Source organism: Corvus hawaiiensis, chromosome 3 (genome assembly GCF_020740725.1).
Source record: "Corvus hawaiiensis isolate bCorHaw1 chromosome 3, bCorHaw1.pri.cur, whole genome shotgun sequence".
Classification (NCBI taxonomy): domain Eukaryota; kingdom Metazoa; phylum Chordata; class Aves; order Passeriformes; family Corvidae; genus Corvus; species Corvus hawaiiensis.
The window spans coordinates 56,819,487-56,834,613 of NC_063215.1; the positions used below are offsets into that span (position 1 = coordinate 56,819,487).

General features: G+C 36.5%; 1 protein-coding gene across 29 annotated transcripts in view; it reads right to left on the reverse strand.

Annotated features, from left to right (window-relative positions):
- Positions 1-257: 257 nt before the first annotated feature.
- EPB41L2 (erythrocyte membrane protein band 4.1 like 2) overlaps positions 258-15,127 on the reverse strand; it is a 108,523-nt gene continuing 93,653 nt past the window's right edge. For 8 of the 29 annotated variants that reach the window (XM_048299721.1, XM_048299722.1, XM_048299742.1 and 5 more), the window contains 9 exons: positions 13,680-13,826; positions 12,257-12,361; positions 9,351-9,497; positions 8,357-8,410; positions 7,588-8,148; positions 5,638-5,760; positions 5,058-5,156; positions 2,968-3,048; positions 258-396 (listed from right to left, as the gene is read on the reverse strand). In XM_048299721.1, coding sequence (XP_048155678.1) covers positions 289-396; positions 2,968-3,048; positions 5,058-5,156; positions 5,638-5,760; positions 7,588-8,148; positions 8,357-8,410; positions 9,351-9,497; positions 12,257-12,361; positions 13,680-13,826 — 1,425 coding nt within the window. In that variant the 3' untranslated portion in view covers positions 258-288. The other 21 variants (XM_048299739.1, XM_048299736.1, XM_048299734.1 and 18 more) reach the window with 17 other exon arrangements.

A 15,127-nucleotide genomic window follows, 5' to 3' on the forward strand; every position in this document is an offset into this window, starting at 1 on the left:
ACATTGTAGAAAATGCCACGAGAGCACTGTGACAAAACTGGGAGACATAAATAGGAATATTTGCCACTGAAATTAATGTCAGATTAGACCTAAGATAAAAATTCTTATTCTAATAGTCTTCTATTAGCACCTGTTTCAACTCACCCTTTAGTGAACGCCTATCTTAAAGATGCCCCATATTCTTCAGCTGAAAAGACATGAATGCAACAGAAAACTGATGCTATGTTTTCTTACGTTAATTATATACATAAGCTTACCTGAAGTATTTGCTTGAGGGCATTTTTGATTTTAGTCTTCATCTTCCTCAGCAAGTTCAGTTTCTTTGTGCACCACCACTCTTGTCACAGACATGTCAGGGTGCTGCTCTTTGGCTTCTTTGATTGCCTGTGCCAGGGCCTGCAAACGTATTTAAAATATAGAACTTAACACACCAAAGGACATTCACGTGGGGCCACAGAATGGAGGAGTACCTTTGGAAAATTTGGTTATAATTTTTCAGAACTGTAAATTCCTGAACTTGAGAGGGATCAAGGGTAAATAACTAACCAAACCCCAAACCAAACCAATTCCCAAAACACAAAACCCAAGTGAGAGGAAAAAAACCAAACCAACCATGCTAAAAATTTACCAAGATTTTCAGGAAGTAACGAATAACCATAAAGTTGTAAGATAACTTTCTATCTCATCTCAGGAGAAAAAAGTATTCCTATATCCCAGAAGTTTTTGAACTTCTTCAAAAGATCTAACAAATAACACCTTAAGAAAAGTATAAGATAGTACAGAAAAATAAGAGTGCCCTTCAGTTTCCTGAACAAAACAGAAAGATACTTTGGAATGTATACTAAGTATGGTACTGAAACTCTGGAATCAGATCATAACAGAAATTTCTTTCTCAGCACAAGAATCTCATTTTTCTCCTTGTACTAGTTTAAGAGAAATTTCTCTAGCTTAATTCAGGGAAGTATAAATGTAAGTATCATTCAGTTTCTTGTAATCCCTCCCCATCTTAAGAAATTTTATCATCTTAAGAGATGTACCAATATACCCAGTTGGATCAGATGACCATCTTAGGTCCCTTCCAACTGAAATGCAGTATTTTATTCTACATCATAGTAAACCACGTAAGAGTACCCTCTGAATCATCACAGGTTAAACAGCACCTAGTACCTTCTCTTTCTAGCCCTGATCTACACATCTTATTTCAGTGAGCTGTACTACAGGTGGAACCTAACATAAGAAAAAACCAGAAGACAAGGAAAAGCATTATGAGGCAACAGTTCACCTGTTCACCTTAGTATTAAATGCAACTAAAAACCCCCCAAAATACTAGAAGGAGCAAGGAAAATATAGTGCAACAAAAAGGTTTATCTTAATTTAGAAAAGTGACTATTTCCTGAGCTAGCTACAGGTATTAAGTGAGAGAAGAAATAACTAACTCTGAAGAGAGATTGAATACACCAGCATTAGGCACCCTAACTATTATGTGATACTGAATTTGAAATCCTATTAAGGGAATATGTACAGGACACGCAACGTGCATTGGTACAATACCGGTGTTTGGTGTTTGTTTACAATCAAACCATAAACAATGAAAAACCCCTAAGACTCTAATTGTTAAATTACAACAAGTAATACAAACATTTATATTCTGAAACTCCAAATTGAAATATTATTTTCCTATTGAAAACCGGTTTAGTCATATAGGGAGCTAAAAGACAAAATAAAAAACATCCAGCATGTAGTTTGGGCACTTAAGAAGCTCAATATTCACTTAAGAAAAAGCAGCAGATATTTCTTAAATCGCTTAAAAGCTGGTCACTGTTGTTTTAAACTTCAGTGATTAAAATTCTATTTTGTACTTCCTTTTTTATAATTTCATTCTTTACTTCATTATTCACTTGTCTCAAATTAAAGAATGGCTTTGAGAATTGTCTGGTATACTAAAGCTATTTTGTGACCTTTCCAGACATCTGAAGTGCACTGAACATGTGTCAAGGCAAACAAGAGCCATCCATGCCTGATGCTAAACAGTGCATTTAATTACGAGTGTCAAGAAGAGATTCAACTTGTCAAAAGACACTTTCTGGACGCAAATCAAAATGTGAAAATAAATTCCCTGCAAAATCTCAATATATTACAATTCATAAGTTAAATTAAACCCTTATGCTGATCTGTGAAGCCTTCGGGAAGTTAGAAAGATATTCACCGCAAGGTAGGCTTTTCCATTTGTATTAACCAATGACTGGTGATTGCTTTTGTTACTAATAGTTTCTTAGATTAAAAAACTCCCTGTGTAATCATCACTACAAGGACCAGATAATTGACTTTTGTCAATTATTTTCCTGTGTAGTTCTCAAATTCAGCCATATTAATTTGCCACTAGAAGTGATTTTAACCTTAGTTTCTAAGACATTGTAAAATACTGCTTTAGTACTGATGGAGATGAAAGGTACATACAATTTCAGCAGATCAACAATTACTTTTGTTACACATAATTCTACAAATACTGGCCAAAACCTAATTTTTAAATTCAAGCAGTTTATGTTTTAATGTATTTCAAAGTTTTCAGTCAAAATGAGCACTGCATTCAGATGTTGCTGAAACAATGCAGTAGAGACTCCCATCTATCCAGATTAGCGTATCAAAATAAGATTATTTCAGTAATGCTTTTCCTCCCAATGCAAAAGCTGAACTAAATAAACTGGGTCTCTTCCAAGAAGAGTAATCCCTTTAAAAATAGTAAAATCCATTCAGATGATCTATGACGCAAACTTACAAATGCTGTTTTCCTTTCACATATATTCAAAAGGCTTCTTAACTGAAAACACTAGTGATTAATAACTATGCCACAATTAACAGTCTCAGGGTCCTTCTGTATACTTTTATTCAATTTTTCTACCTTTCTCTTACTTCAGATTTCACCAGACTACAAAACGCACATTTGAAATGTTAAGTTTGCATACTCACCTCATCATGGTCAATATCTGCATCTCCAGTAATGACAATGCGCTTCTCAATTCTTGTTTCTGATACTCCACCTTTTACCATCTACAGATGATAGAAAAAAACCCCCACAACATCCCTGTAATTATTCCATATCTCCACAAAGCACTGCTTTCTGCTGCACTAAAGCAAACAGATTTCTGTGTCTGAGTTGCAATTCATACTAAATGTGTTCAGTGCTAAATCATCCTTTCCTTTTTCAGGTACACAGTTGGTCACCGTCTAACAATTGCTAAACTTGATAAAAATCAAGCAATAGAGAATTACTCCTGTTACTGGAGCCCATGATTGGCAAACTGTAATTCCAGCTTCTTCTGCCATATAAATCTGGCAACATGGAAATTCCAGGAGTCTTTTATTTCAACCCATCTATCATGGGCTTCTCCTCAGTCATAATCCTATGCCATTAAATACAAAGATGATCTGGGTTTTAATTCTGTCATTAAAGGACCTTCACCAGATATTTTCAACATATTTCACACTGCTGAATAGTTTTGCAGTTTTTTTCTTCACTTCTTATTCTAATGATTAAAATACTTTACCTTATAAAAAAATTCTCACAGAAATAACATTATTTGCCTTTTTAATCAGCCTGTGTATGAGAAAAGAATAAACTACTACTTAAGATACACTGACCATACTAGAAAATAGCTAAGATGACTCTGTTAAGAACACCATTAGAATATTAAAACTATTTTAGAAGGTCCCTGTATCAGTAATGAACAGTTTGCGATGTAAAATAGAAAGGTAGCTTAGAAAATTCAAACAATCTTGTTAGACTGCTTATCATCAATTCAAAAAAGATAAAGATCTGCTGCATCATGGTAATCCCAGTAATTTTTCAGAAGACAAGACTGAAAGCATTTTCTTTCTGCTCCTTCCAAGAAGCAAGATTATTTGACATCTGAACTTGACAAGCAAATGTATATTTCCTGTCAAAACTCTGATTCAATTCATTGAATAAAGATTTTTTTCCTAAAATGGTGGTGGTTTAATATTTCCAAAAGGGAGCAGGAGTCTGAAAAGGATCTGTTGACCAGTCTGTATAACAAAACATACGCACTTTTAATTTCGAGCTTACTTTATGTGACTCACTTTCTAACATTATCCTTCCTCTGTCATTTTGTGCATAAGACTTTCAATCTTCAGAACATTTCGATCTTTAGAAAATACATCCAGTGAGCAGTGAACTATTGTTCAATTCTGTCATGTTGCAAAACTTATGTCTCTTGGGGGGGGAATCCTGAATTCACACTTTGTTTCCCTCTTCCATTTTTCTTTGCCCTAAACAATACTTTCTATAATTTTATTAGAAAAAGATGCTAAGAGTTCAAAGAGGAGTTGAAAACTGTGTTGTTTAGGCATGCCTAAAAATTTAACAAATATTTACATAAATTAGCAATAACAATAATCATCATCATGCTTTGGTAGTTCAACACACTCTGGCATGAAACATTACATGTTTCATGTTTTACATGAAACAGATGTGATCTCCCATTAACACTGAGTTTTCCTTTCCAAGCATGGAATGCAGAGCAAATAATTCAGCACCCAAATACGCTTGCAAAGTAATGTAGCAGAATGATCTGTTTTTAAATATTCCCTAAACCTAGGAGCACAGGGATGATCAACACAAAATCTGGGAAAACATTGTTTCAGTTCACCATGGTGGCATTAGCAGGGCTCCTGTGGACCTCAGACAAATTAGTTACACTAGCAAAGATTCTGTAAAATATCAGTGAGTGATGACAGGGCTGAATCTGTAAAAATTTAGTTACATACTTATTTGTCAAATACTGAAATAAGACCTACATGAACTACTGAAAAACCACTAATCATATTTTTCCCCGATATTCCTGTTTATTCATTAGGACTTCTGTCTTGAAAATCTATGTACAGAAAGATTAACTCTCATGCATGCCTGAAATAAATCCCTTCCATTTCAAGTTAGTTTTTGTCAATGAATGAGCAGATATACAAGAAACTTCATGCAAAATTGTGTTTTGAGGGCCCGGTGTCTTTTTTAGTTAAGAAAGACATTAAATATATTTTACCTTTGTGATGTGTGTAGTTGTGGTAGTAGAAATGGACTCTGATGTAATTGTCTGTGCACTCACCAGCACACCGCTATCACCAACAGCACTGCCATCAAGCTATAAGAAAAAGGTATTTTTGTATTTTGGCATTTAAAAACCTTTGTTTTCACAGGAGAAAAGGCTATTTTTCTTATTAAACAGTCTTTAATTCAACTAGAACTGAAACCTAAATAGAAGCCATCCAAGTTTACAGAGTCATGTAAGGCTCTTATTACGGCTCATTCCTGTGCAGAATTCATGATCACAGTTAAGTGTTCCTTTCAGAAGCAATGAGATATTTTAATCAAGTTTCCAAAACTGGACTAAAGTGAGTTATACTTTTGCAGACAGTAACTAAGTCTTTTTTACAGAAAAAGAAAATCAGAACTTCTTAAGTAATATGGTTTTGTAACATTTCACTTACCTAATTCATAGCCTAAGTATAATCTTATCTGCTAGAAAAAAAGTATATGCTTTTGAAAAGCATTTTTGGACATTATCTATTTTGATCTACATAATCGGAATGAAAATAAGATTGCAAACAAACCAGTCACCATACCTGTGAAGATTCATATGTGATAGTCTTAGTTTCTGTTTGAACAATTGGAATTTCTTTAGTGGAGATTTCAGTTCTCTGTGCAGCATCCGAAATGGTTACCATCTCTGTTTTCACTACTGGAGGCTGTGATGCAAGAAATAAACAATCAATTCAAAAGACAGAAGAAGTTTTGTAAAGTGGACCAAGAAAACACAACCAAAAGCTCAAGAAAAGCATAACAGTAAGATAAGTATTTGACTGACTTCCCATACAAAAAGCATGCAGTAAAAAAGCAAAATGAAACGAAGATTAATATATCAGCTCTCTAGGATATCCATAATATTGTAGGAAAATTTAATCTCCTAATAACCTTATCAAAGTTCAGTGTTTCAGCCAACAGTACATATCAAAGAGCAATTGCTAAAACGAAGCTACATGTGTACTGAAAATGTGTAAAAGGATCACTACAAAAAAAAAAAAAATCTTAGTTTGCATTAAGAAATTGACAGCTAGCTCAGGGAGATGAACTTTGTATTAGAACTAATCTGGGAAAATACCTATCACTCCTCAGTCTGCAAATCAGGACTAGAAATTCCATAAAATTTTAACTATATAATATGTATTACTTCTGGAAAAGAAAAACTTTTGAAAACTGGATTTTAAGCAGTCTAAATTTTTCTGTAAGTCAATTACTTCTTTTGACAAAGATTCTAAAAAGCTACTTCAACAATTTAGAATAAAGTAGTGGTATTCTCGGCAATATCACAAACAAAGCAATTAACCTGGGGTCTGTAAGCTAGTGAACTCATGACTTATCTTATTGGAGGAGATTTTCACTAGATTTAAGAACTAAAGCCTTTTGATATTTTTCTAGATGCATCAGCTGCTATCTTATATTGGTTTTGAATACACATGGGGTAAAATGCCAGGACAAAAACGCAAACACCCTTTCAAGCTTACACACACAGTAGCCCTTCTCCCCTTCCTCCAAACTATCTATGTTTTTAGGAAGTGTGGGTGCTTGCAAATTTTAAAAGTCTAATAAACTAATTATTTCATGTAATTCATCAGAACAGTTGTGTATGCAAAAGACAACAAAAGAAAGAATACAAGCTGTTTCGATTTAGAAGGAAAAAAAATTGCCACCATTACAACAACAAGCAGGTAGAGAACTACAAAAAACCCACTGAATTGGTGAAAAACTCAGCAGAAGATTATGACAAATTTACAAAGACATACATGTCTGCATTTAATTTTTTCCCCTTCTGCTTCTTTATCATTTGCCCAGTAAGGAACTCTTCAACCTTGTTTGGCTTAAAACAACTGGTTGCGACAGGAACCCCTGCATGCTTCCTAAGTATCTACTGCACGAGAAGACTTCATAGAAACGTGATATGAGCATCACCACTTAACAGTGCAGTGCTCTCACCTATGCAATTTCTAGCCACACATATTCTAGCCTAAAAATCCGTAATGTTTTACTGAAAGAAGGAAAAAAAAGGCAGGAAAAGCAGCGATTAATTACAGGGGAAAAAGGAACAAAAATTTGTGACGGGTGCTTTCTAATTTCAATTTGCAATAGTTTTCCAATCACAATTACATGTCATGGACTTGTCAAAAACAGTTGACAAATAGACAAGACAAGACTTAAAACACTGGAAACATGTAAGTAATAAATACACATTATGTATGTGCATATAAAATACGGAGGAGATTAAAAAAAAAAGAGATCTCAGTCTTCGGAAGGTTTGCCTTTACTGGTGATTTTCACGCAGTTCTAGCAAAAAGTCAGAAACCATAACTGAAGGAGACAGAATTTCACTGCTCATCAATGGTTTCCCCTTCCAAATGATCTGAATCTTGTTGGATGCCAGAAGATGTGGAGGAATAGGAGAAGAAGAAAGGCAGGTATATGTTCACCCCAAGAAATATCTCTGCTTAATCTAGTTGTCATACTGTTCTACCATTTACCTCAGAACAACAAATTAATTGTGGTGTAACATCAATGTCAACATGAGACACATCTCCATTGAGTTTCAGCTGTTCTTCCTCTTTTTCTTCACCTAAATCTTGCTTAATTTGTTCTGACAAATTCTTCTCTTCTGTAGCTACAGTAACTGTATTTTCTTGAACCAAATCTTCAGCTGTAACTTGTGTGTGCTCCACTGGGACATTTAGTTTACTGCCTTCTGGTACGGCTTCCACATGCTGCGTTTTTTCTTCATGTTCTTTCCTTTTCACGTCTTCCTCTTCTTCCTGTTCTTCCCTGATGATTTCCTCAATTGACCTATGATGGGGCTGGTATTCTCCCACCTCTTCATCCTCACTCTCACTACTACTGCTGCTGCTGCTACTATCTGATGGCAATGATGAAGAGTCCTTTTTTGACAGGTGCTCCACCTTACATGTCTCCCCAGCATCAGTGGCAATGTGTATTTTCCCTTTGTTGGTTTCGTCTACGACTACTGTTTCTTCTATCCCAAACTCTGCCTGCTTCTTCTCCTCCACTATGTCCAGAGTCTCATGTGAACTCTGCACAAAAAACATGGATGAGGAAAAACAAAAGTAGAGTATATGAATAAATTAAAATGATGAAAATAAAATTAGCTGATGGCTGGTTCATGTCATATGGAAGACAAAAGATGGCTGTGATGGTTAACTGAAAAAAGAAGGAAGGAAAGAATGAAGATGGATTGGAAGAGTTAGAGCCAATTTAGCCATGGAAAAAAGTCTGCAGAACCTTATCAGCATCGCTGACTCCAGTACAAGGCCCTTCTGCTCTGGAAGCATGTCTCTGTGAAACAAAAAGTAATCAGAGGACAAGAATCAATGCATAACCCTTTTCAATAGTGCAACATCCTCCAAGCAAGCTTTTAAGAATGTATACGCATGATACTAGACAGATGTTACATATTCACTGCAAGATGATAGTTTCCTTACACTTCATCGAGATATTTGATCAAAAGTAGGTAAGAGTTATGGAAATTATTATTGGCATAAGAATTGAATTATGAAAGCCTGAAAATAAAAAGCATGAATGCACTAGCCAGTGATGCTACTGAGGCAGTTATTTCTCTCAGTTAAATCAAGAATTCAGAATAAATAATATTTTTAAAAAGTAAACAGCAAAAAATAACGTTCTACTACCAGTTTGCGATAATTTAAAAAATAGTAAAAAAGGCTTTGTTGTATGGTTTTATTCGTTGCCTTTGTTCTGTTACTTTATGAAACTTAATAGATAATGAGAGGAAGACTGCTTAGGGTAGTATGTTGCCAGAATAGCAATACATGATTACCAAGAAGATCCTATTAGAATTCAGTTTGGAGCCAAAAGGATGATATTAAAGCAGCTATATTAGTATTTGTTGCATAACAAAATAACGACAGCTATCTGAAAGCCCACAGTAAATTATGTATTAGGTGTCAGGTTTTTTTAATCAAACGTATTTTTAGTGAACAGTCTGCAGCAAAATTAAGAGCTCAAATGAAAAGAATGCAAAAATCGACACACCATCTGTGACTTAATGCTAGCTTTTATTGCTGTTTACCTAGCGCAGCACCTACGGAGCATAAGCTTAGGCAAGCACCGATTCCTCCCTGTTCGTGGCGTGCTGCAGACGCAGAGCTAAGCTCCGAGGCAGGCAGGCTCGCCGCTCTAAGGCAGGCGGGACGCACGGGAGCAGCCGCCCGCAGCCCGGCCCCGTCCCTGCCCCGGCCCCGCGCCCGAGCAGCACCTGGGGCGGCGCGGCCGCGGCGGCGCCCGTCTGCTCCCGCGCAGCGCCCTCTGCTGGCCCCGGGCTGGCGGCGGCGAAGGGCCCGCTGGTGCCGGCGCCGAAGCGCTCCTTACTAAACAAAATGGAGGTTATCTCCTCTTCCAGGCTCTAGACGGGTCAGAGAAGGGAAAGAATTAGACAGCGGCGGACGGAGCGGCAGCCACCTACAAGGGAAATGTTTGGCAAGACAGAGACGGGACAAAGGCAAGGGCTGGGCGGGAGCAGGGGGGCACGGACAGAGGGGACACAGCACAGCCGTGCGCTGGGGCTGCGCCTCCACCATGCGCAACACACCGTGGAAACGGAATACATAGACATTTACACATCGACATTTACACATCGACATTTACACGGATTTCCCAAACAGCACGGTTTACTTAGCTGGTAATTCCATATTTACTATTGGGATTTTTTTTCCCTTTTAAAAATCCATTTTTGATACCTTCTAATGCCCAGCTGGATCAGAGCTCCAGGTCTGTCAGACACATTTGCTTAAAATACATACCCACAGAGCTGAAATGTTAAAATATTTCTTACTTCTTTATAATAAATGTTATATATATGTTTTCAAAATACTTAAATATCCTAAGAAAATTCATGTCGATTAAAAATCTGTTTTAATAAAGCCCTTCCCATTTCAGTGGGAAAACTTGTTTGGTTTTTTTTTCAAATATACATAAAAGATTACACATTGCTTTAAAGCATAAGTTATATGTTCATAGTCTGGTCTATTTTTTGTAGGGCTATAAATCTGTATGGTTAAGCAAAGTTTGAAAGTTCATGTGGGTACAAGTCTCTGAAAGGCTACAATTCTTTATTTCAGATTTCATTGCACGAACGCTGGTAAGAAGTTAGAAGTAAAAGCGGTTAAAATAAAAAGCCATCAACATACAAATACATAACATGACATAAGACACATGTTGACAACATTCCATGAGATACATTTCAGCCTTCCTGAAGGGCACTACAGAGAATCATGCCAGAAGCAGACGCCAGAGGAAAGCCAAGGTGCCATGCACACAGCTGCAGCGGTGGGGATTCACCATGGGAGCAGTGATGTAGAGTATGAACTGACAGAGGTTATACCATGCTACTGTACATACACTACAGCCCAGATGGCATGCAGAAGAACAGAGAAGGAAAAAGAAAAAGAACCTGTAACTTGTTCTTTTTCCCTACACTAAAATTCAAAGTTTATTTCAAGGGTGGCTAAGAAAAGTTAACAGGAATGCAAGTTATTTAATCTGCCTTCATGCAACATTGAATATCCATCAGGGCAATGTGTTCCTTACCCCTCCTTTCTTTCCCTAATTTGCTACACCCAAGAAGCATTCATCTCTTAACAGATTACATCCAGAGGCAAAGATGTTAATGATCCTCCTTTCACTGTACTCTGGTACCTTGTTTTCTGATCACTCAAAGAATTAAAAATTAAAAAAAAAAGCAGGCGAAAACCAAAATCTTTATGTGGTAGGTGGTCAGGCTGTGTGCATCTCTCTCTATCCCTGCTCCCCCTTATATATATATATAATTAAAGACACACACATACCACCCCTCTTTTAGCATTTTCCCACCTTCAAATTTTTGGGTCTTCCAGTCTTTTAAAATGAAAACCCCAGTCACACAGTTCATTTGATAATGTAACCCCTGTTTCCTGGGGTAAATTTCCTTAGTAAAAAGGATTAAGTGTATAGATAGGATTCATCAATTTTCTATCAGCCCCTGTTTAAATTCCTGGCAAATTCTTCTGGTACACAGTCATACCCTCTAACATGATATACTGTTTACAAGCTGCGGCAGATGGATTAAAGAAAAAATATTGTGGGTATCCATAAAATAGAAATTTTTCCCATATTTGCGACATACATATTAATGTGTCGGGTTTTGTTTAATTAAGTCACAGATGCTGTGCACTTGCAAGAGTATGGTGGATCTAGAGTATAGTGGCACAAATGAGATGCACCCAAAATAACATTTCTAGTACACAGAAAATTACTTATTTGCAAGCATTTTTGCTGAAGCAAAAGAAGGAAGAAAACAAAGACTATTAGCAGTGGTATCCCTGCTTTATTATCATCTATTATTCAGCTATCCTAAAGGACAGGCAAGGATCAACAGGCATCCATCAACAAATAATTCAGGATGGAAATACAGTTTCCCAAATGTCATATTTCTATATGTTAGTGAAATAGGACTGCCAGCTTCACATTCACCTAATAGACCAAAAGTGATGTAAAAAAAGCAACATCACAATTGCTACTCATCACTATCACACTGCTACTAGTCCCACTGGTTATAGAGTGCTTTTCTTTGCATAGATGTTAAACCAACTTATCAGGGACAAACCCTCCCTCTTTTCCTGAATGAAAATACACGTACAGAAGTGCAGAGGTACTCAGAACAGGTTGCCTTTGAAATGAAGCTGTTTATACAGCATTATTGATTTGAACAATGATTACATAGTGAACACCCAAAGCAAAAGTTCTTGTGTGAAGTGTCTAGTAATGGCAAGCAATTATTTCCATACAGAGTGAAAATACATGTTTTGGTGTCATCCTAGTCACATCAAATACAGTAATTTTCCAGTGAAAAATTGGTTTTCTTTTCAAATAGTGGCCATTCAGAACTTCATGGTTAGTTTGACGTTTTAAGAAAAATGTTGCTGGCATTCTTATGTGTGTGTATCTATACACATATACACACAGAGATCCTGGTTTACAACTCAACATTCTCCTTCCAGTATTGGCTTAAAAAAGTTATTTCCATCAAGGAAAAAAAAAAAAAAAAGAACAAGAAAGAAGTGCCCAAGCTAGCAAGCTAGCCCACAGCAGATATAGCGACAAAGCAGCAGGTTTCAGGGCAGCCACCTTATCGGTTTCCTCTGGTTTTGCTCCAGCAATCCACGGCATTGCAATCCATTGTTTCTCCTTCCCAGGCAGTGTTTTCACTTGGAAAATGTGGTCTCCTTTTTTCTATTTGGTTTTCATTTTATAAAACCAGTGTAAATCAACAAGCAATGAAACAGACATACACTGTACATAAACATAAAACCAAATCATCTGGAAGTGACAGAACATACTAGATGAGCAAAAAAAGAAACCAAATCACCAGATATAAAATAACTTGCAGGGGCCTCAACTTCAATGCAAAGAAATTAATACAGAAAATACACACAAACACATAATAAAAATTAAGTTACACTTTGACATAAATCTCTGTTTCAACCAAAAATATATTTATCGCTATTAAATGAACCACTGTGTCATGAATATTTGAAAATATGACCAACATTTGTATCTATGCATATACCACCATGTGTAGAAATATTAAGGTGGTACTAAGAAATTTGAGGAACTTCTTGGCAGTAACCATAAATTAACAGAATAAAGAAGTGATGCATAGTTGCTGTGTTCTCTGTATGCGCATACTCACAGTTCAGACTGCTTACAGATATTACTGAAATAACGTCCTATTATCAAAAAGAATTCTGTAGCATCAGGCCTGCTTAATTGAAAGCTCACATTTCTGTGCACTAAAAGAAAGCTGAAGAATTTAAGGGGATAGGACAACAATACATTTAAGGAAGGAAGGGAAGACAACTTTAAAAGACTGATTTACTCATCTCCTGAAAGAAACAGCTAATAACCCAATATAACTACAAGTTTCACAACAGCATGAGAAATTTGGGTAGCTTTCTTGGTACAGGCTTTCAGGATGTTATTTGTAGAAAACTGTTTTCCATACTGCTGTTTCAAGGTTCAGTCAGAAAGGAGAGGTAGAGAGAAAAAGTAGATAAATTCATTTTACAGACTCTTAAAGATTAAGATAAGTAAATTTTAACAACTACATTAAATGTGTCCAGAAGTCAATACTGTAAATTAACTGATCACATGAAGTCCTTCTGAAACAAAACACAGACTGTGTGTCTCTTTATGCACAAGCTGTCTATGAAGAGATAAAGATATAGAAAAGGAAGGAAAAGTTCTACGGTCACTGAAAAATTATCAATCTGTGTAAATCAGAGTGAAATTTAAGATATCCTTAACATACAGGAAAATACTGCCATCACTTCTGTTTTCCTCTAATTCAGTTGTTCATGTAGAAGAATAAAATTCCACCCACAATTTAAAGTCAGGTCCAATAGTAAGTGCTAAAAAAGTTAATGTATACTTAGTAATAACAAATATTACACCACACAAATAGTGTTAACCTAAAGGACAAACTGCATTTGCTGTATTACATACAGGGTTGTATGGAAAGGCATGCAGACAGGTGTGTGCAGTGACATACCCCTTGTGTCTGTAGGGACAGAGGTGTGATACGCCGCTTTTCCCACTCATTTGGGCGTGGTTCGGGTGTGGATTCCATGAAATTGCGCTTGAGCTCACTAATGCTAGCCTGGTGTTTCAGTAAGTCGTCCTGGGTCTTATCCAGGTCCTAGCAACCCGCAACATAAAACAAAGTAGGACAAAACACGACAACAAAAGCAAACTTAACTGGGGGGAAAAAAAAAAAAAAAAGGAAACAGAAGCAACCAAACCAAGGAAAGTGCCTTGTGTCTGAAAAGGTGACCCTCTTTGGAGTGCCTCAAAATAAAAAATTTAAGGCTGCAAGGAACCAAGATTTTTTAATTTTGTTTTTGTAGTGAAGGTCTACTCATACACTGCTTCTTCCATATTTTCAAGCAAAGGAAAATAATGCTGTACGTGGTTATTTAGCAGAGAGCTACTTTCACCCAAAACATGACACTACTAGCCCTTTGAAACAATAATAATTTCCAGGAGCTGTTTGCTTTCAACTAAAATTTGTAAGCACAGAAGCAAATGTCTCAGGATACTGCACAGCTAACATAACTGAAGGTAGCTTTAAGAAAGAATAGTTTAACCCAAGGAGCATAAAAATGGATCTTTCTTTATATTACGAGCTCCATGAAAAATACTTTCATCTGTGAACACAATACTACACAGCCAAATATGCAAGCAGCTAACACCTGCTTAGCTTCAGAGGGACGACTCATTGTGCCTCTCGTGTAGGCTTAAATTTACTGGAAGAGTCAGATTTAAAGACTTAAAACCTGTTACCTACCAATTCTACATTTAAGAACCTGACAGCAGACAGACACAAGTAGGAATAGTTTTCATGCATGCCAGTACCAAAAAAATGATCTCTCTAAATTGCACCTCCATGGACCAGTGCCAAAGGGGACACCACAGCATGAATACCAAATGAGATTTTGTCATGACCCATTGAGGCCAAACTGCAGCACCTTGGATCAAATAACTACAAGGGATTCTTTCACTTTGTACCAGCTACAGGGCAGAGGTAAGGTTCAGGAGCTGTGCCAAAATGTAAGTGCTCTAGTAACCAGACAAAAATATATATGTTTAGCTTTCTTGGGAATTCATTGTCTTCTAAATACAGTGGCTGGACTTTGGTGGGAAAAGCAGATTTCACCCTGCCTTCACAATTTGTCTTCCTTCCAGCATTCCAGGTCTCAAGAAAAGTTTATGCTTACTCTAACACAAGAATATTTTTTTCAGTAGTATCCTGTAGTTATATTCAAGTTTAAGCCTCAGATCCATTTTTAGTAAAGAACTAAAAGACTGAGTATTAAAATGAAATATTATCATTGCGGACTAAGGAAGTTTTGTCAAAAGAATGTCGTAAGAAATAATAATCTAGGTAAAGAATCTGGATGTTTTTACAAAGATTTTAAATACTTTTTAGCAGAGCGTTCC